The sequence below is a fragment of the Chironomus tepperi genome, unplaced genomic scaffold (genome assembly GCF_022539635.2).
Source record: "Chironomus tepperi strain 1889 unplaced genomic scaffold, CSIRO-AGI_Ctep_v1 contig_430, whole genome shotgun sequence".
In the NCBI taxonomy this organism is placed as follows: domain Eukaryota; kingdom Metazoa; phylum Arthropoda; class Insecta; order Diptera; family Chironomidae; genus Chironomus; species Chironomus tepperi.
In genome coordinates this window covers 74,678-98,020 of record NW_027226552.1, presented here as the reverse complement: position 1 = coordinate 98,020, position 23,343 = coordinate 74,678, and the positions used below count along the sequence as shown (strand labels likewise).

Below are 23,343 nucleotides of genomic sequence, written 5' to 3'. Positions count from 1 at the left end.
AGCATGTCAATATCAATGTTGAATAGGCTTTTATCAGATCTAAAACAGATTCTATTACAAATTTCATTCACGTTAATGCCAAAAAAACCTTTTCTGGAATAATTTCTTTTTTTTTCTGATGATGCAGCATCAAGTTGTTTGTTATGGAGGTTTATTAGCTTTAGGCTTGCTTTTCGGATTGTAATTATCGCATTTGACAAAGGAAATGTTTTTGATAGTTGTAATAGCAATTAGTTGTTGACATAATATTGTGTGTATAGCTGATGGGGGTTAAGTTTGATGTAATTTTCGATATGTTGGATTAATAGCCTCAAGGAAGGGATGTTAATTGTGTTGATTATTGTATATACATAATTTATATGATTAAGTTTACTTAAAGAGCAGCGCTATTGATACAAAATTGAAAATAAAATTCAAAATAATTTATAAAATTGAAGCTTTTCTCGGAAGCCAATCTGAATAAGCTTCTCGGTTGGTACACAAATCTTCTTTTTCTACCTAATTTTTCACAACATTTTGATTAAATCAGAAAGCAAAATTGTGAAATTCCGTTGGTACACAAATTTTAAGGGAGGGTTTGGAAGCTACTTATTGCTTGGGGGGAGGGGAAGGCGGTCTTCAACTTTGTTACGAATTCATGAGTTTTCTATAAAGCGCTACGATGAGTGTGGAGGAAGGAGCTTCGTTACGTAATTTTCAAACGTTCCCTAAGCAACGTAGAGTTCTCAGAACTGTGATCAAAAAAGAGAATTAAGCCTTTGCACTCTGAAATTAAATGCTAACTGAATTTGACGTCTCGTTGGTCGCACAATTTTAAATCATGAGCTTCAAAAATTCTAAAAATAATTTCGCCTCAAAGAATTTTTCTGTCATAAATTTAGGTCAGAAAATCCATCAAAATATTCTTCATCCAAAAATAAAAGTTAATTAATTTTGGCAATTCTTTTGTTTGCCTAAATCTGTCTTCATTCTATTCTGTCTCTCATAAATGGATTCTCAAAAAAGTACATCGGCATTACGGTCTCTATTACCAAAAAATATTTAAGAAGAATTTCCATTTATATTAAAACTCTTTTATATTTTTATCTTCGGTAAATTGGAATTTACCGTGCGATGACTGACTTAGTAAGTTACTCCACCTACACGCAACCTGGTCCGAATCTTTTTCTTACAGTTTTTTTTTACCATTTATATCTTTGTTGTTAACATGTTGGCCTTGTGGTAGAGCTAAATAGTATTATAGATGAATGTAAGCCTATTTTTGTATATATTGTTGTGGCGACCGTTGCGCTTTAAAGATTAGAGACGAAGAGAAACTCGTGAATTTTTTTGGTATTGAAAATTAATTGATTGGCTTGTATAGAGCTCTTTTGAGTGAAATTTTGAGTTTTTGAGAGGGATTTGAGGTAAATTCTACTCCCCAGTTACTTACAAATGACTATTTCTAGTAGTTCATCATCTAATACAGTTGATAACAAGACAAACTATCATGCCAAATTAATTTAAATTACCAAGTCATTCAGTAAACTATCACCCACACCCTACTTTGTACACAACCATCATCCCTTCTATAATAATACAATATGACACTAATGTGACATAATAAATTAACATAATTACTAAAACTCACTGAAATTACAGGAAAAACTTACAGAAAATATCCCCAAAAAATTTCTTATCATCAAACAAAAAAATTAAGGAGCGGTCACATTTCCATTCACAAAACCTCTCCCATCCAACATTCAATTTCCCTTCAAAAATTCTTTTTGGATCCTCTCATGTTTCCATTAGCATTTCTTCCTTCCACACAATTAAAATTTGCTTTATGTCGACTTCCTTTTCAAACGCAATATCATTTCATGTAAAAATTGTAAGCACAAAATGGACTAAACATTTCGAATTAAAATGAACAGCAAATGATTCAGCTGAAATTTGTTCACATAACAAAAGGTCAAGGCTGATTAATGTTAAAGAAATTTTTGTATTAATTCGAAGCAGTTTTTTTTTTCAAAATCGCTTTTTGTGGTCACTCGGTTGTGGATGAAAGACGATAGTAAATGAGAGAAATTTTCAGACATTAGTAAAGAAATTGAACGGAAGAGAAGATGAAGAAGAAAAGGAAAGAAATTTCTTCTTTTCAATTACGCAGAATTGCTGTATGGTGTGGATGATGAAAAAAAAGAAGTTATTTAATAAAAATAGTAAATTACACATCAATTAGCAATGAAACTGAATGAATTGCTAGCTTTTAGACGTTTAGAATAATCGGTAGAATGTAACAGTAGTTTTGAGCAGGAAGAGTTGTGTGTTGCTATTGACCCTTGTCGGAACGGTTTTTGTATGTTAGTTGTTATTCAATATTTATTGGAATTTTTGATTGGGTCATTCACTTACTTAGTTACTTAATAGTCTTGCTGTGCTGATCAATTGTGATCAGTTGAATGCTTTAGATGGCGCCAAACGTCTATTGACAGCTTCCTTCGAGCTAGTTTAGTTCTTTGAAGACCTTCTGCAGATCTTCACTTAACTTGTCCAGATCGGGTGTCTTAGCAATCACATTGTGTTGCTATTCGAGAAATTAAGCATCAGATAGCTAGTCACAGTCCCAAATCACATGCCTGTACAACTTTAATGTTCATCAGAATCATCCGACCACCAAGCAGCTTAACAAATTCCAAACAATTGTTCTTAAAATAAAATAGAAATTCTAATCCAAAAACAATCAATTTTAGCTACAAACTGAGTCCACAATTAGCCAGAACGGATTTTCTCACAGCTACCAAACAAATGCAAATCTTCATAGCCAAAAGAACCGTGAAAGAACACAAAAAAAAAGAGAATATTTAAATTTATAAACTTGCTAGCTTTAAAGCTGCCCCCACAGAGAACAGAAGCAAACAAAACAAAAAAATACATTTTTTTCGTTAATTCTTTTACCTCTGTCGGAGTCGGAAGGTCATTGAAACTTTATAAACGAACAAGCAAATTAAATATAGCAGAAAACTTTTTTAATAACAGACGATGATGACAAATATGAAATTTAGACAAAACATACAAACAGAAAATAAAACGAGGGAAATTATTGTTGATGTTAAATTCATTCAGCTCAAGGTGGAGGGCATGACATTCGCTAATAAGATGAATCTCTTACTTCACATAATTTTTTGCGGGCAATTGCTGTCATTGGAGCAATTTCTAATGTCATTGGATGTTGTTTATGAAATATGAATGTTGTGTCTTTGTTTTGAGGATGGAATGTGGTTTTTGGTGGATGTTTATGACTTGATTTGGATGCTTTTAGGCAATTTTGGTTGAATTTGATAGAATGATGAGGAATTTTAATAAATTTTGTCATAAAATTTGAATTTTTGTGTTACTTTAATCAACAATACAGTCATAAATCTTGATTCCATCCCATAAATCCCCAAAATATTTCAATCCACAAGACAAACCTCAACCCTGACCCTGCAACATTCAAAAATCATTTCTTTCATTCTCACATTCATCTCTTGAGGCCGGAGCTCCTTTCATTTGTCACTCAGTATACCATTTCATGTCCATTAGTCACTCAGCATTAAGTTTGATGAACTAACTGTCCAAAGAAACAAATCAGTTTGCAATCTCACTACAACAAATAAGTCAGGATTTATAAAAATTAACGCAATGAATGATTTTTATTCATATCCAATTTTTTATATTATTGACTCAATTTTTGCGCCGTTTTACAATTGAAAGGCGAATGGCTTTTTGCATTTAGTGCTCAATAAGTCAGTTTAATTATATTTATAGTGATATTTAAAGATATAATAGCAGTAACATTGAGGAATTGAAAAAAAAATCAAGTTAAATGTGAGAGACCTCCTGTAATTCATTCATAATTTAAAGCACAATGAAGGTAGCGAAACAGGAACAACTGTCCATATTTAATCTAAAATTGTATGCCTTGACGACTTATTTATTACCGTAAAATATCAACTTTATGTTCCATCACTATAAAGTCACACAAATTCCTAATAAAAGACTATCCATAACTAATGAATAATTCACATCAAAACAGTATCAATTATGTTATAAATACTATGCCTATAATACGATTCCAGATACATTAATAACGTCAAAAAAGTGTCGAGTCATAAAGGCAGAATGGCTTAGAAACAAAAAAGAATCGTCCTCCTATTGGAATGACGATCACTTAATCACAGTTCTAATTCAATGAGCGGAAGTCTCTGATTATTCATTTTTTTTACTATAATCAAAGGAATCCGTCCCCATGAGGGGATATAATGACGCTTACTTAATAGTTATTAGTTTTTCTTGACTCGTTTTTACATAATAGTTAGGTCTGTTGGATGTGCTTGAGTATGATATGAATTATATTAATGGAATTAGTCATTTGATGAGTTTGCAGAAATATTTGGGGTGACATTTTGAGATTTAGTGAGTATATGAGGTGATTTGATGAATTTTGGGGGTATTTTTGATATATTTTGGGTTTCGGGCATAGGATATGATCACTAATGAAGAACACGATTTAGAAATGGCCAAAAATCCAGTCCCAAGCCGACTAGACTCTCGCCTAAAGCAGGATTTTATCAAATCTGACTTGGCGCTTGAGTCACGTTGACCTAATGCAGGATTTTTGACAATTTTCACGCCATATGCCTTCCGGGCTCTTAACTAACTACGAAATATTAAGTAACTCTACTCAAACGTCAATTTTAGACAACAAAACTCCTCCCAAACCACACCATTAATCTCAATAAAATTACCAAAAAACTTTCACTAGATTCCATCCATTACATCGCAAAATAATATCTTAAAAATCTTCAAATTCTCTCCTAAAAATCAACAAGATCTCGTCACATTGTCACCATTCCACAATTTAAATACAAAAAGTCATTAAAAATTGTTTTCATTTTTTTTATTTGTTTGTTGGATTTTTATCTTCCATTTAAGAAAAATTTACATAATGCTAAATATAAATATTATTTTGAAATAAATATTTTGCGTATTCTGTTAGTTTCTTGAATGGACAGTGTTGTAGGAAGGGGGTGTTGATGATTTGGGGTTTAGTGGAGGTCTCAATGCTGAGCTATGGCTTCTGGACACTAGATTCCATCTTAAATGTACACAAATACGTTATAACTAGTTAAAAGCTGGTTGATGTCTAGTTCTAACCCAATTTGGTCAACTCGAATATCAAGTTGTTTCAATGATTCGATCCTAGTCGATATACACCAGTTTATGAGGGTTCGATCTAGGGACAATGGTCCCAAATGCTACATAATGGTCTCTAATGGTCCCTACTACACCACTGTTTCACTAAATTCATCCGCCTCATAGTCGATAATTATCATAATTTATTTACTTTTTTTAAGGTAGTTCGGTATTAATTTCTGCTGCAAATGTATATTTTTAGAAAGCCAGTTTCTGAGGCGCTGCGAAGTAATGTAGCAGAAAATATATAAAAAGTCAGTCAAATTAAGTGATGCAAAAGAGGCGGATTGACAGATAATTAGAAGTTATACTGATTTTTTAAATTATATGCTTATTGCTCTGATGCAAATTTTCGGCAACACCTACTGCACGCATGACAACTAAAAATCATTTCTGCTCCTTTTACAGCCGGAAGCACGTTCTGAATAATTTTTTTTATGCGAAATTTCAAAAATTTATTGTCGCATGACATTATTTTGATGGTGGATGTAATAAAAGAATCTTTTTTTTATATATTTATATGACAAAATAAATGGTTCCATGATTTGAAATATGAAATGAAATTCGAAACGGAATAAAAATTTCTAAATGGTAGAATAATGGAGGTATCAAAAATGAATTGAAATGCCATAAAAAATTATTTTTTTGGAGAGGAATGTGTGATGTGGGTGGAATTTGCAAAATATGTTTGACCTGATTTTGAGTTTTTTGTGGTGATCTGTTGAAGATTTTGACTGGTTAAACCAAAAAAAGGCAGTGAATTTTGAGTTCAGGGTTATTAGTTAGTTGATCTGCATCCAAGAGATCAATTGATTAGTCTTATGTGCCGTCTCACATTTAATGGACTAAGTCACACAGTTTAAAGGAATATGGCTTTAAATTACGATTTCAGGGCTTAATATCTGCAAGATCTAAGTCGAAAGACCCCCACACTAGTGTGCCGCGGTACGAATATTGCTCATCACTGCTCTAGATCCAGATAAGCTACCAATACAAAATGATCCATATTCCCTAAATCTCCAAACCATTTGAACCATAACCTCAAACTTCCGACCCATCAAGTTCCATTCAACCCAAAAAACCCAACACAAAAAATCCACAAAGAATTATAATTAAAACATCCGCATCGACAAACAAAATTCTTCATAACAAGATTAAAACTTCGAGACTTCCCGCAGTTTTCACAAAAAGCACCTCACCTCATGCAAGCTCACACACGAGCCAATCATGTACAATTTTACTGAAAATGACTTTAAATGTGTTACATTTGTGACATCATGTGTGTATAAATGTTTATTTAAATTTTTTATCAGCTCACTTCCTGGTCTTCTTTTTATGGCAGTTTTAAAAATGAATAATAGAATGGGAAAGAGTAAAAAAAATTTCATTTAAAAAGATGATAAATTAAATTGTTCTAGCGTGCACATATGAGCGTACTCGTAGGGGAATATGATGGATAATACAGGCGAGAAATTTTCATATTCAACCGGTTTTTCGAGCATTTTTAAGTGGTAATTGATACATAACTTAACTTTAATGTTCTCGCATGAGTGTTTTATGAATGTTGGGAATATATATTTTGCTGAATGTAGGAATGGAGGGATAAGAAATTGCATGAATTTTAATTCTTTTGCTGGTGGAACAGAACAGAACGGATTTGGATGTGATTATGCGAATCGGATGGGAAAAAGTTTATGCTGAATATTAAATGTAACTAGGAATGAAGCTTAAATGTTGTTTCTTTCATTGTTGCAGTTATTTAGCTGGCTCTAGAGCCTTTAGAGAGATAGGAAGTTGCGATCCATGGTCTTCCCGAGAGAAGGCTTAATACTTGTTCTATTACTTATTTCAGGAACGTATTCATTTGATGGTCAAAGCCTCTTCTTCTGTTTTGAAGAACGATTTTTAGAATGTGAATTTTTGGAACATTCTTTAATTTGCCAGGCATGGCCACAAAGGCAACCAACCGTCCTGATTTCTACATTAGACACAAAACCTGTTTCTTAGGTGTAACTTAGTCATATTCTCAAGTATGGTCAGTTTTTACTCTAGACAACAACCAATCATCTGATTTCAAAATTTCTTAAGGATTCCACTCAGACTGGCATGCATTAGTCACATGAACAGGTCACTTTAACCTACAAATCACCTCCCTGTACCTTCATAAATGCTGTATATCACCCACAAAATCCCTGTCTCATAAATATTCACCACAAATTCAATTCTACATAAAAATTCTCTCTCATAAAAAAACTTTCTGAATGCTTCATTCATGCTCACACATAAATACACATCATTAAATTCTAAAACTGTTACAAAATGTAATTAAGTTTCGGAAAAAGTTTTTCCTCATCTCAAGAATCTATCAACTGTAAATATTTATGAATATTTCATTTTAAATGAAAAAAATGCCATAAAAATTAACATGACTTTTTATTAATATTTACACTGATGTTCTCATAACTATAATAATAATATGAGAAAATTCCGTGAATTCCAATTTCAATATTTTCCTTCTGGGAAATGAAATATTTAGAATGTAATGAAATTAAATTTTTTTCTCCTTCTATGTCTTATTCAAATTGTACCCCTAGTCAACATTTATTCTCTGAATGAAATTACACATAGGCATACCAAAGGAATTTTTATTTTTATTTGCATGCTGAAAAAAATAAATGTTGAAATGGAACAAAAAAGTCTCTCATTCCATTACTCAATTGCTATCTTTTACAACTCTATCTAATTCTGTTTATTTCAATAAATAACCTTCACACAAATGCAATTGTCTTGAATGCAAAAAAATGTACAAAATACTGAAAACTGGGTTTGAAAAAAAGAAAGAAAATTGATTTTTAGATGTGCATAGTTTTTGGGAATGTGAGGAGAATTGATGGTCAGATTGGGTGACAAAAAATAAGAAGAATTAGAAATTAATTTATATGAATACAGGCATTTACGGGTATCGAACCCTGACCTTTCTATATTTTTAAGTTGCCGAACTTAGATTTGATGAGTTTCTCAATCATCTCTTCTTACAACTTTAATTACATTGGCAGAAATGCGATTTAATTCGCTAGCATTGGATTGTCTTTGTTAGTCAAGTCCTGTTTGCATTATGCTGCTTTCTTTGGACTACCAACCTTCAGGGAGTTTGGATAGGCTCTTAATATATCCTTTCAAGTACACATCCCGACACAGTTCTTGATCGTCTGTGGTTCACTTAACGGTAATTGGGAGTACAATGAACAGTTACCCATTTGACATTTAGTCAGCTTCGTAGTCAGACTTCGGCTTCCCCAATTCCCCCATTCATAAAAATTTGAAACATCTCTCAAATGCGCTTCAAACCCCTTCAAATCTATCTACCAATCCAATCTTTTACATAACATTCATTTTCGATTTAACTGGATGCACAGAATGAAACACTCTCATGAATAAGCAACACAATATGAAATGAACAAAAACAACGCAGTATTATTACTTTTTTTACACTCAATTCACTTCGATAATTTTTCATTTCAATCGATTAACGAAATCGAGAGCAATAAAAGCAGTAGCAACAAGCAGCTTGTAACACGAAAAAAAAAGGTCCACGCGATGAAGAATGGAAAAAAAATGTTGTGTATAGTGTATGTGTAAGTTCATTAAACTGTGTATGAAATTGAGCATATGATCATAATACATTCAGCGCGTTGCTTTAATTGTGTCGCCAAAACAGGCACAACACATACTCAAAGACATGTCATTTAACATTTTTTTTTATTCATTATTATTTTTAAAACGTATGTGCTGTTCGTGCCCCCATCGAAAATAATTAGTTATGGCTTAACAAGCGTCTAACTGTTTCTCATTCGCTATTGCTAAGCTTTCGCATAATTTGTTACACATTAAGCATATATTTTTAAAAACTTTTTTTTTTGTTCAGTTCTGTCTTTTGTTTTTGTCCATAGTTGTTTAATTGCTGTTACATATCCACATACAACTCTCCGGCTGTAATTTTGCATGCAATTTTTATTGTCGTTCATGTTGATGATGAGTTTTTTCTTGTGTCATTTTTTTGTGTTTTAAATGTAATTTTAACCATGAACTGGACATCATTTTGAGGTTTATGACATTTTTAACATGGATGTTATGGAGAATTGGTTCTGTTTTTGGGGGTATTGTGCTGAATACATCAGAATAGTTGATTATGACTCAATTTTTATGGTGTTTTGTCGGCACTTTGGGTTAGTGGAGTTCTAGTACCTTTTGGGTTTCTTAGGGACTTGAATTTAAGTGCTAGACAAACATCTGAGTTAGGCTTAGGAGCACAAATAGAAAAGTTTGGCATCTGGCTGTTCTCAGGTCAATATAATGCCTAGTTTGTCATCCAGTTGCTTTAAGCCTATCTTGAGACCATATTTTTGTCATTTCCGCCTAATTTTAGGATACTTGATACTTGCTTGGGTTCTTACAATTTCATACCCAACAGTACCCCTAAAACCTGCGTTCTTTCCATTCAAATTCCCACAAACAATTCCAAAACATTTCTCATTTCGAGCTCAACAAAAAAACAATTTTTTTTTCCATGTTCAGAGTGAAAATTAATTGAGTTTTCAATTATGAATGGGAATTGGGAAATAAAGCAGCTTTTTTTTGTGACTGTCATAACTCAAATTTAATAATAATGATGAATGTTACAAACAACAAAACACAGTTAATTTTCATAATTTTTTCAGTGTTTTTTTGTTTCATGTTCAATGTGCGACCGTTAAGCATCTAATGGGACGGTCTTGTTACTACAATTCGAATTAACAGAAAAAGAATTAACGTAATGGCATTAGTGTATGGATGTAGACAGTTCTAATTGGTTTGAGAAAACAACGGCGAATTCGATGGCTTTATGCTTGGGAATTTTTTCAATATTTTCAATAAGTTTTTGAATTTTTGTCGACAAATTCTCACAATTTTAGAGCATTTTACACCTTTCGTCACCTATTTGACACCATTTAACCTCAAAATTTAACCAATTATATCAAAAATCAAAACAAAATTCCAAACCAACACCCGAAAAAAATTAGGTCATCAATAATTCAAAATCACATTAGAAAGGAGGCAAGTCTCATTAAGAAAAATGTAAATAAACAAATCAACAAGCCCAAACTTTGCAAAAAAATAGATCAAATGTAGTCTCAATTGACACAAATTTTCAACACATTTTCTCTTTCTTTCTGAACCTTAACTAAGTTGAAATTGATCAATACATTGCGTGGGAATTGAGTTTCATCAATAATCAAACACTTTTTATTCGATTCTGAAGTGAAAAGTTCGATGTGTTATGCCTCATTTGTGTCATGTTGAACTTGTGATCTAAATTGAATATAAGTATGTAGTTTTAATGACTAAGAATTGTAAGTGAAGTAAATGAGAGCAAAGTGATAGTTTGAAATGTTTATTGGATTGTTAAAATTTTATGTGGGAAAAATTGTTGGGATAGGATGAAAAGATGCAGAGATTGAAGGTAGTTATAGGTTAAAAATGCAGACATAAAAGGGAATGTTTGGGTCTGGGAGGTATTTAGGGGGTCTTGGGGAGTATTTATAGGATTTGAAGATGATCAGCTTGATCTAATCCAACTCTAGAATCACGATACTTTAACGACACCATTTTCTGAATCATCCCCCTGTCAGGAAACTCAATAACCTGCTCAAAAGTGCTTTACCGAACGCTTACCATCAACTTGGCGAAGTTACGACACCTTGGCGACTATGTTGTGCTTCTATAGCATTTTTAAAGCTTCAAAGTTGAGCATAAGCCTAAATTTAATCCAACTACATCCCTTGATCAATACAAACTAAAATCATCACAGCTAATTCGAACAGAAGCAAAATTTTTCCTTCCTCAATTCTTTTTTGAAAAGGGTTAGCATTTCCTTCGGACGAGAGCAAAGCCTCATCTTTATCATCATGAAAACTTTTCCTCAAAAATAATCCAATCCATTAAGACTAAAACGAAAAAGACATCCATAAATCATTTTGTAGATTAGCAAGAATGTTGTTTTCCTACCGAGAAAAAAAAAAGGATTTTTGAGGCAATTTTTAATCCACATTTTTTCACATGACTGAATAAAAAATTCTCAACCTTGAACTTTTCATGTTCATTATTAGTTGTCATGTCTGACTGCACGTCTGAGGGCTTTCCGAAAACCCCAAGAAAAATAATATTATTCTTTGAAATCTTCATTTTGAAAGCTAATTTGAAATTCAATCCACACACAAGTCATTCATGCATTTATCGGCTTTGTTATGTTGTTTCTTGTTCTGAAGTTTTAATTATTATTCCCACAAATCTTTCCATTTCTCATTCGTATGCTCATATATGCTTTCTCGTGATAATAAACCGCACCTCAATTTATTATATTTTTTTATTTCAAAGGCTTCATATATTCATAAAATGTTAAAAATAAAGAGCAGAATATGAAATGAAGAAATTCTTTGTTTGATGGAAATAAGAAGAAGCATTGAAATGTGCATAGAAGAAATTTCAAATGCAGACTTGGGAATGAGCAGTTAATAGGTTTTTTGGGTATGCAAGTGGACTATGCGCATTTGTTGGGTTTTGACTAGGTTATAGGTGTTCATTTAAGGTTGAGTAAGGTCTATGTACGGTATATTTGAAGATTTTATGGGTTCATCCGGTTTACTGGCAATTCTGGATAGTAAATAGCACCAAAAAAGTAAAAATTGTGTCCTAATTAAAGTGCTTTTCCGATTATACACTAAATTCAGCTTTAGGGTTGTTTTGATGCCGCTTTCGTATGAATTGTTGCATGATTGGCATATCAGACTCAAAATCCCAACCTCTTTAGCGACCGACCCCCTAAATCACACCACAAAATGCTCCAAACTATCAAGAACACAACCAAAAAAGAACAAACAAAATTTAAATACACAAAAAAAAAGAACAGCTCATAAAACGTCAATTCATCATTCTCTTATGACTCTTTTTGACTCTCAAAGTGCATTTTTACAGTCACAAAAGCCACAAGACACACAAAGGCTTGTTCTTATTGCTAAATAAATAACAATACAAGTCATGCATCTACTCACTCAGTGTGAAACGATTGAGAGCAAGTCAACCGGAAGTCAACACATGGATCAGCAACAGCAACAGCAGCAAGCAAAAAAAAGTGCATTGTTTTAATTAAGTGTACGGAATTTTACAGCTGACTTCATTTCTTCTTTGTGTCACACTCTCATTGTTCCCAGTCAATTGTCTTAAATACAACTTTTTTTATCATTTCATGCTCATTGTGTGTCGGTGGTTAAATGAAGGTGTCATTGATAGTCTCGAGATGAGATTAACAAGCACTTGGAATTAATGAATCATTTCCCTTTTTTTCATCTTATTTCTTTTTGGTCTACTTGAAAGTTTTTATTTATTTTTGTAACTAGAGTGAGTCTATGAGGCTGTATTTAACCTTAACTATCCTTGACAAGCTACTTAACACAACTCCAAGTGCTGCACTTGAATTGATTAAACTTGAAACAATAAAAAATTTATATTGTGATAATCGAAAGGTTGTCTTGTTGGAGGGATGCGATGACAATACTTGTGGCTTTTTTTTGTTAATTCAAGTGGTTCTAAGAGAGATGTTGGTAGTAAGGCAGGAGAATGGAATTAATTTACTTTAAATTGCTTTAAGAAGGAAGTCGTTGCATTCGAGCAATGGATAAGGGTCGCTCACTGACCAACCAACTCCCCTCATTTTGTCCCCACGGTCCCCATACCTCCAATGTGTTACAAACTCTATATGGAATAATGAAGATTGCTTACTTGAGGTGTAACAGCATCTCAATAAATCTTCACATAAGCTCACATATCCACGGATATTGCAAAATTACCCAAAACCTTCTAGAAATGAAAATCTTCAACAAAACCTTCAAAATCTAATCTACAGCCTAGATTAGAAATCTTCAAGGGTTTCAAAGTTTCGCAATAATCATTACAAACGAAAATAGTTTTTCTTATCTGGAAGTACTAAATTTAAATCATTAACTTTACAAATGTAAAGTTATCTAAATTCACATATCTTACAAGAAAGACATACATTCAGACACACACACGTGGGAAATTTCGTAACTACTTTAATTTAATGAGAATGAAAATGGATTTCAATTGTATGTCGATGGATGTTGAATTTAATTATTCAGCATTAACTTGAATTATATGCGAGACTGTACATAAATGAAATCAGACAATGAGTTTGAAAGTAAATGAATGAGCATGCTTGGATGTAGAGGAAATGTAAACTGAAAATGTTGCAAAGACAATAGTCTTTCTACTATTTTGGGATTGTACATAAATGACTGGTGTAGGAAATTGGATTTTATAGGCTTAGGCTGAATTATTCAGTCTCTCAGAGCTTCTATGGCTGTGATTTAATAGCAACACTAATCTAACACGATGCTGTTTTGATGTTTAATCAAGTCCAGTTGCTGGATCATCCAATCATGTCCGTTCCAAATTTGCCTTTAAATATTGTCCATCCTCAGTCAATATGAACCCCCTTATGTCCAAACAACAATTTACTTCCATCAATAGAATCTCTTGAAACTCAATCTAGTTCTCATATTCAGCACAAATGACGATAAAATTTCAAATAGACAAAAATAAACAACATTCAAGTGCTTCCATTACGAATAGCATCTTGTCAACTTTCAGTACACTTTATGAAGTTTGTCACATCTTTTCAATCTCGTCTCATATTTAGAGATAAAAAAGTTTTTTTGTTGGACATTTTATAGTTACTAAAAGCTTCATATTTGCTGCAAATTGGATATGCACTCAAAATATTTACTATCTTTTATGACAGTAAGTAATTGATGCATCCAATTTTGAACATATTCTTGTTAAGTACTTGAAAAAGTTTTTGTATCTTAAGTGATCGGAATTAATGAAAACTGCAAGAACTTTTCATTTTGTGGCTTATTTTGAGTGTCTGAGTTAATAGAAGCTTCAAATTTGTTAACATTATCATGAGAAACTTCACAACAGAGCTTAGTGTGAATTTTGTGATGCATTTCGAAGACAAAGTTTGAATACATATTGAGTAGAAGACAAGTTAGAATTATTAAAGTTATAATGCTTTGTTTGAAAATTTTGAGGTTAAAATTGAAGATCGAAAATTTTTTGATAGTTGGGAATGAGCTTTATTTGCTTGGTGATGAAAATTTTGGGGTGTATTATGGTGTATAGTGAGATGTGAGGTTTGTCTTGGGTAAATCTCAATTTTTGGGGTCACTTGCTTTAGACTCCAATTGTTTAGGGATGTAGGGATGCAAGAGGCTGTAAGACATCTCATAAATCAGATTGTATATGTCATAAAGGGGTCCGTGAAGGTCAAATTTCAGCTATAATGTTCATTAACTATGAATAGACAGTCTTGAGCTAAAGAACAACCTTCAATCGCCAGCAGAGTAACCAAGTAGCCCCTAACAATCCCAAAAAGTTAAAAAACCATCTCATTTCCAGTCAAAAACCTCATTAGATGCTATCTCCCAAATTATCCTTACAGCCATTTTCCCAAGTCATACACCCTCATCCACAATAACTAAACTTCTCAAGCCATTATCATCAAAGCTATCAAAAATTATCACACAAGAAAATTTCGTATCTTCAAGTTTCTTCCCTTCTGTTAAATTCAAAGCTTCCGCTCATAAACTTTCACATCTTCCTGCGTGTGACTTGAAACTTTTTCCAAAAACAGAAAACTTTTTTTTACAGCTTTCCGTCACAGCAACAAAAACTTTGGACAGAAAAAAAATATATTTCTTTTTGCAGTTTCTTATGGAAATAAAATTAGCATGATGGAGACAAGGCATTAAATTGCGGAAGTTATTTCCGTCATAAGGAAAAAGTTTTTGCTTGAAAATATTTATTAAATGTATTTATTACATTTAAGGAAGAGAGAGTGTTTAAAATGTGATAAGTTTTGGACACATTCTGACTGGAAGGATGGTGATATTGAATTTTATAAAGAAGGGGAGAGGGTCATGTTGGGGTTAGGAGGACGAGAATTAAATTGAAATCTATGCCCTTTCGTAATTTGATGAATGAAGTGGTTGGTACTTAACCAAGGGCGTAGCCAGGTAGTTTTGGTATTTTTAGGTCAACCTAGAGAGCTCGGAAGTCAATGTCAGGAGTTTGGGTGTCAATGTAGGAAATTTGGGGGTTGATTGTCATCGAAGGGAGTTTAGGGATTGATCCTTAACGTACCAAACACCCTCATGTCCCTGGAATACGTCCCTGCACTCATAATATCTTCCAAATGCCTCCCTATGCTAACTTTGTATCACCCAGGTCAATATACCGATTTCCATGACAAGCATAAGAAAAAAAGGCTAAGAAAAATGAAAATCAAATATGAATTAAACATGAGACATGACCTTTATCGCATATTCGAGATCATCTTCTTTATATATATATTTTTATTGCTTATTTATAAAAGATTCATAGCGTCTTCAAACGAGCGTAACTCCGGTGAGCGATTAAAATGTTTATGCAACTGTGATAAAATGTCTGAAGGTCTAGGTCTATACCTTTAATATCATCCACATAAAATCGTTTCTAATGTGCAACATGTGTGAATATCATGACTGTTAATTACATTTCAAAGTGTGCCTTGAAGATCTTTTTTTTTTCATAATGCTCACAATGCTCATAAATTTGATTATCTAAAAATAATATGTGATGTGCCTGTATGTTGAAAATGTTTTTACATTAAATGCCTTGTCGAAAAAAATAATTATTTTGACGGTGAAGAAAATCACTCAAAAAAACGAGTGAATTGTTGTTGATGGGCGTTGAAAATTTTATATATGTGGATCGACCTAATTAAATCTGAGTGGATTTCGCAAAAATCTGTAAATTGCTCATTTTGAGGTTGAAATTGAGAATTGTGGGTTTAATTGAACATGTGAAACTTTCACTGATTTTTAGTGATTTTGAAAAAAATTGGATTAGTAGAATTTAGAGTTTATGGCTTTATATTTTTGGATTAGATGATTTTGATAGAAAATTTGCATTAAAAATGATTACAATTTTCTAAATTAATTTGATGTTTAATGCAGATTTTAAGTATCTTTACTTTGAAGCTGATTATAGCTACTCAGATCAACTCTAGTCTACCATATACCTAGAGGTTGGGATTGACCCCATCTCCCTTGAGTACGTCCCTGCATGTGCTTTTAATTTCTAATTTACACCACAAAATTAAAACCCAAAATTCCAAAGAATCCCCCAAAAATCCCGAAAGACCCCCTTGGATGTGTAATCAGAACTTTTCTGAGAAACATGAAAATCATGCTTTTTGGACCATATCACAAGCACAACACAGAATGGACATAATAAAGAGTAATTGACATCAAAAAAGTGACCACACACCTTCTCCTAGAAGTCACTCAACTCACGCCATCTAATTTTCTCAAATGTCTCCTATATTAATGCTCATTCATCTCTTTCCATCATGTTGCAATATGAAAGCTCGTCTCACTCGTGCCGTATCTGATTGTATAAATTATTGATATAGAAGGCAAAAAAAAAATGTTCATTAAAAATTGATGTCTATCAGCCTCTCTATTTCTCTCTTGCTGACTTTATGGCTCTGTTTTTTTTGTGGCAACATTGTTAGATAATCGCATAAAATACAGCATATGAATTATGATTACGAATTGAGATCTGCGGGATATGAAGTATCACGTTTTTTTACGTATGAAAAGATCATATTTTGTAATGTACAATAAAATGTTGGGTTTCTGAGTATAGAGATTAATTTGCTTTATGCACACGACTAGTACATGACATTAATTGTTGGCCTTGCTACTGCATGGGTTGCTTCCCTTGGGGATAGGCTTGTGAGTGGAATTTTGAGTAGGAATGTCAAATTGTTAAGTCAAAATTCCTTAAATATCCATAAAAAATCTACATTTCCTGCACTTCTGCCAGACATGCAACTACCGTATGCAGCATCACATTCAATCATCATCGATAGACTCTCAATACATCTAATTTAAATTTATGACTACTCCATAATTTATAACAATTTTTTATACTGCATTGAAGACTGAAAATGTTATGATTTAAATTGTTGCTTATGCTTACTGCTTAATGGATAAATTATGAGCATGAATTACTTTCAAGTTAATGAATTGAAAGCTTGTTGATTTGGTTTATAGAAAAAAAAGTCTTTTGATGTGGATATTGAGGTATATGAAAGATTGTAGTTGATATGGCAATAGACTTTCTTGATGTGGTTTTAAATGGAAATGAATTATGGGTTGTTATGTTATATAATTAACTGAATTTGACGTCAGATTTATTTTCACAATTTCTAATCAACACTCCAGTTGAAAAATCATTAAGCCACCCTACTCTCCTCCCATTCATCAACTGTAAAAAGATAATTTCAATTTACAGCACATGCTTCTTGTTTTTGATCCCTTTATTTCGGAAAGAAATTATCTTTAATTACATCCCTTATTAATAATCCTATCTGTGCTCCAATTTTCAACAATTCCGCTTCTTTTCATCCCTTTTATCCTTGCTTATTCGTTTACAAAAAGATGGAAAAAAAATTTCTACGCGAAAAAACTTCAAAAACAAATTTTTTGTTGCTGAACTGTTTTAAAGTACCGACGACCATTATAAACTGTGCACGAATGAATTTTTCATACCCGCATCTGTAACTTTATCAACTGACTTCTTGATTCACTTGACGCAGATCAGAAAAACAGAAAGCTGAAAGATGAAAAATAAGGGAAGAAAAGTCATTTATTTTAAGAATTATGTGCGTATGTGGATGTATGTGTGTGACTTTGTATGTGTAAATAAATGCGACAAATTGGCGTACGTCATGTATGAAATTTAACGAGAAGGAAAAACACATCACAACTGAGTGAGTGAGAAAAATGTGATAAATTGTAACGAAGAGAAAGAACTTATTTTCATCCGACACTTTTTCAATGTCAGCTTCATTTTTAGCTGGAATTTTGGACTAAAGATGGTGAAGATTTGGAGCATTTTGGGAGGTATTGATGAGATTGAGGCGGGCAATTGAGACTTTCAATCTTATTTAGTCATTTTCTGTAGTTTGCTAGTCAATTTCCGATGTAATCAGCCATTCTTCTGATAAACTTGCCATTCTCATGAGCTTGGTAGCAACCATCCCTAATATGCTTCACTATCTCACAAATAACCGACCCCATGTGCAACTATAAGCTATTCTACTCCCCAAATTTCCACAACATCTAAAAAAACTCTTAATAAAAGGATAATACTTGAATTTTTCCCCCGAAAAATCTGATTAAGCCTAAAGTCATTGCATCATGGCATCAAAGTCGTCTTTAAGCCTACCCAGATTTACTAGCTTAATTTTATAACTGATAATCTCATCATCCTAACAAAATTGTACTTTGTTCTAAGAAAAATGTGCAAAAAAGTCCAATTTTAGATTCCAAGAAAGGTCTGAAAATAGTCGATTCTTTGGGGATGCATGAACATTAGGAAGCTTTGAAATTGATAGCTTTTTGAGCACTTTACCGCATTCTAGGAATTAAGAACGTACTGAGCATATCAGAATATCAATTCTGTGAAATTCAATTAAAGTTTTACTAACCCGAACAGCACAGAATGTTCATTAGGGCAGCAATGCGTCGCCGTATTGCAACTTTGCAAGTTGCCTTAATGGTAACGTGACTAGTGATTTAGACCCATTTGTTTGGCAAAAAATGCGATTGGTCACATTATGTCTCTCAGACAAAGAAGGAGCTCCATAACATCCAGACATCTCCTTAATCCCCAAAAAATGCGCTATCTCACTATACCTAATGCCATTTCCAATATCCTCCTTTTCTTTTTCTTTCCGTCTTATCAAAGAACTTTTTCTTCATTTGCTCTGTCACTTTTTTTATCTTCTTTTTTCTGACTTTCGTCTGTAATGTACCTTGAAGTTCATTTTTATTAATTTTCCTGCTCTTTCGTGACCTTTTTAAATTTTCATGAGAAATTATTCAGTCTCGCATTCATTTGACTTTTTTTTTTATAGCAACTTCTTATTATTTTATCAAGTAATTCGAAGCGCAAAATGTTAATTATAGTCTCACGGGGAATTCGATAAATGCTATAGAATGTTCGCATGTGTGATACAAGTGAATGGAAGACAGTGAGTCTTTAAAGGTTGAAATTGAAATTGAAGAATTTTGTGTAGCGGAAGATAATGTAAGATTAAAGGGCAAGGCAAGTGTAATGAGAGATATTAAATATTAATTTGAAGGAAGTTACTGAATATTTGAGGTCGACGACTGTAGAATTTCTTGAAGCTTAAAGCCATTTGATTTGAAATGTCAAATTCAATTCAAGATTGAGAGCTTTCGAGAATTCCAACATTTTCTGACATCAAAAATTTCAGTTCGAAATCCACAATTGACATGTAGCATAGGAAATTTCTATTTGCATGCTCAAAACATTCTCTACCTCTTTAAGGTCTCAAGTGATTACATTTCAAACGTAAACACATTTACACAAACACACATCAGTCTTTAAAAAATGTATGTAAAGTTCCACTCATGCTCTCTATGAATCAGATTTGACATTGCGGAAAATTTCTCTGTAGAATTTAATGTGTCAATATGAAAAAGGCTTGAAATTGTTTATATTGTAGAAATTTTGTTTGGAATGCGACCCAAGGATTCTGAGTGAATTTTAAGGAAGTAATTTCATTTGGGAATGCTTTAGGGTTTTTGTAAAGTTTGTAGATTCTTAAGAATTTTAGTCAATAAATTTGAAATTACATTGTAAATTCATATTCTGGGAATTGAAAAGGTATCAAGTCTCGAGCCACTTAACCACTAATCTCCAATGACAAATCACTGATTAATCCTCAATTCTGCATTATTTACGAGTCAATTGATAGAACGTTCTTGCCTAATTCATTATTAACATCAAAAAACCTCCAAAACAGCCGCTAAATCTAAACTGTCTATCTAAGCATCAACAGAACTAATTGAAGACTTCAATCCGTCGACAAACAAATCAATTCAGATCCACAAACAACCAAACAACAAACTTTTTACCACATGATATAAAATAATACTAAAACTTTTCCCTTTTTCATCCACTTTTCAGTTCATGTGCCATCACAAATAAATACATTTATACGCCATTGGGAGCCTGCACACTTCAACCGCGATGCGTTGGAGCAAGCACATCGTGCACACGAGTCAAATCGAAGGCGGAAACGAGAGATCAATTACAATCACTTTTCGCCACATTATGGATCGACAAATGTCATCAAATTCAATTTCAATGCTCATGATAGGTAAGTTTGGATGTTTTTGTGACTTGAACTTTTTTTGAATTTAAAATTTGTTTTTGTCAATCCACAGAGAGTTTCGCATTGAAATGAGAGAAGATCCAACATCAATATTTTCAACTGATATTCTTATTGAAAGTACTGATGGGCCCCTCGACTATGACATCTCTCGTGTGTACAGTGGAAAACTTGAGAGTGAGTATTTTTTTGAATAATTTTTGGGATTGTTGATTAAAATTTGTTTTTAATGTGCGTGATGGAAGGAATTTCTAGTGATATGATACGCGTTATATGCTGAATATACGTTAATATGGTGTGTTATGCTCCAAATTATCATTTTTTGATAAATCGTAGGAATGACAATTTTAAGGACGCATTCAGACGAAAGGAAGGCGGGTTAACATCCAAGTCATACTCACCCCCCTCTTTCCCTAAATACCCATTAGATTGGCACCGTAATCTTGTCCATATGATAGTCAAATGCACTGTATAACACGAATCAAGTGACATAAGCTTGACAGTGGGCCCCAAACTGCTATTAAGTAGCTTCCTATACCAAGCAGGCATCACCTTATTGAACCTTATTCAATTCTATCAGTCTCAAGCTCAGAGACCAATTATCCTAACATTTATCAAATGAATAGACACATTTCATGAATATTAAATACTGAAAAATGATAAATTTCCTCATATTTTTCACAAAATACTTTTCCCTATTTTTTATGTCATTTAAAATAAATCAAATCTTAACTTGCTTACATTTCTACACTTCCAACGCTATTTCTGTCCTATCTGTCACAACCAATAAGTGTAAATTCCCAAGAAAATTACTTCAAAATCTGAAAGTATGCGAATAAATCTAAATAAACGTGCTTGTATGATTTTTAAGCACTTCTTCTTAATATTTACCTCCATTACCATTCCACTTGATGACTTCAAATTAGCCTACAAGAAGATTTTATTCGATGACTTTTAAATGAACGCTGAAATATTTTCTTTTCTTCGACTTTTTTGAGGGGTTCTCGATGATTTATTTACGGAGATAATTTTTCCTTGTTACTTCTGTTTTGGGCTGATTCGTTCCTTGTGAGGAATTTGTCAGAATTTTCTGAATTTTTGAAAATTAAAATTTTGAAAAAAAAAGTATCAAAAAAATCTAAAGAAATTTCAAATTTCAATTTTAAAAATTGTCAAAATTTCCCTAAAATTCTGACAAAATCCTTCACAATTTCAATATTTTTCATCCGACTGATTTTTCCATTTTCATTTCCATTTTCCATCCTGTCTCATATCTCAAATGAAAATCGAATTTCATTTTGTTTATTCTGATTTTGACAATAATAATAATAATAATTTCAAGAGTCTTTTTTGAGATGGTCGGTCGACCCATGGCGGGATTAGCATATCATAAAACTTTTTAAAAAAGTTAATTTTTGAGAAGCGAAACAAAATAAATATTTAAAAATCACAGTCTATGTCAGAACCCCCACACCCCCTTTCTAAATCCTAAAATTTGCCTTAATTCAAGCACAACCCCCTTAAGTAAAGGAAACGAAGAGCCATAAAGATTTAAAAAAGTTGATATAAGCTGTAAAAAAAATCCGTATTCGGACATTAAAAATGTGATGAAAGAAATTATGAACGAGGGGGATGAAGTCATATGGCTTTTAAATTCATTTAAAACAGAAAGTTGGGAAAACAAAAATTCGTAATTAAAAAGTTTTCAAATATTTTTCTTTGTTGTTATTGTCCACGACGAGAGAATTTTGTTGAATAATTTAGGGTGACACAGTTGGAATTTTAGGACTATTGTTTAGAATCTAAGATGAATTTTTGAGTATTGTATATATGAAAGATTTGGGGTTGATGTTATAGAAGTTTCAAGCACTTTCTAATCCCGAACAGCTCTACATGTTCACAAGGGTATCACTATGTCGTCGTATTAACTGTGATAATCGGTTGACGAATGATTCCGACCAATTTTACGGTCAAAATGCTGTTCGCTCCATTATGGTACTCGAGTTAGCGACGCGCTAATGTAAAAGAACCAAAAGGAGCCAGTAAAATGTCATCAAGACTCGTTTTGATGCTTTATTGTCAACAAGGTGACGTAAGAATGCTGTTAGACCATAATATGTCGCTTGAGACTGTCTTAATGATGTGCTTAAGTCAAAATCATGGCAAACCCCATTTTTCCAAACCTCAGACGTTCAAAACTCCTCTCATAAGTCATCTCCTAGTAATTTACCCAATAATTTTCATAATTATTTAATAAAACCCACAAAAAGCCAACAAGACAAGAAAGTCAAAAGAACAAAAAAGTAAAAAACTTTGCCAAAAAAAGAACTTCAAGAACCAAAAAAGAATTTACCGATCAAATTTTAATGAGATATAAATTCATAAGGCATAAGAAATTATGTTATCTGTTCTTCTTTATTGCTTATTTATCTTTCAACTTTCCATAAAAGTCCAAATAATAAAAAAATGAAGAAAAATTGTATTTTGTTTAATATATCAGAACAGTAGCAGCAGTAAAAGTAGCAAAAAAAGAGAGAAACAAAAAATTATTCTCGGGAGTAATTAAAAAACTTTTTCTCTCCATCCTTCTTACTCATTTGCTGTGTGAAGAGAAAAAAATTATATATTTTTTCGAGTTTTTCTAGTTTTGTGTCTGGAGATGAATGAGTCTGAGGTTGAATTGTAGATTTTAGAGCGCATTATGTTAATATAAGGTGATTAATTCTAGTGTAAGAAGTGAATTTGAATCCAGAAGGCAA

At 32.6% G+C, this 23,343-nt stretch overlaps 1 protein-coding gene across 1 annotated transcript in view; it reads left to right on the top strand.

Moving 5' to 3' along the window:
* Kul (Kuzbanian-like) overlaps window positions 1-23,343 on the top strand; it is a 123,792-nt gene that overhangs the window by 26,483 nt on the left and 73,966 nt on the right. The window contains exons 2-3 of the mRNA XM_070649750.1: window positions 20,380-20,572; window positions 20,640-20,761. Of these exons, the coding sequence (XP_070505851.1) occupies window positions 20,380-20,572; window positions 20,640-20,761 (315 nt within the window). The remainder of the gene's footprint in view (window positions 1-20,379; window positions 20,573-20,639; window positions 20,762-23,343) is intronic.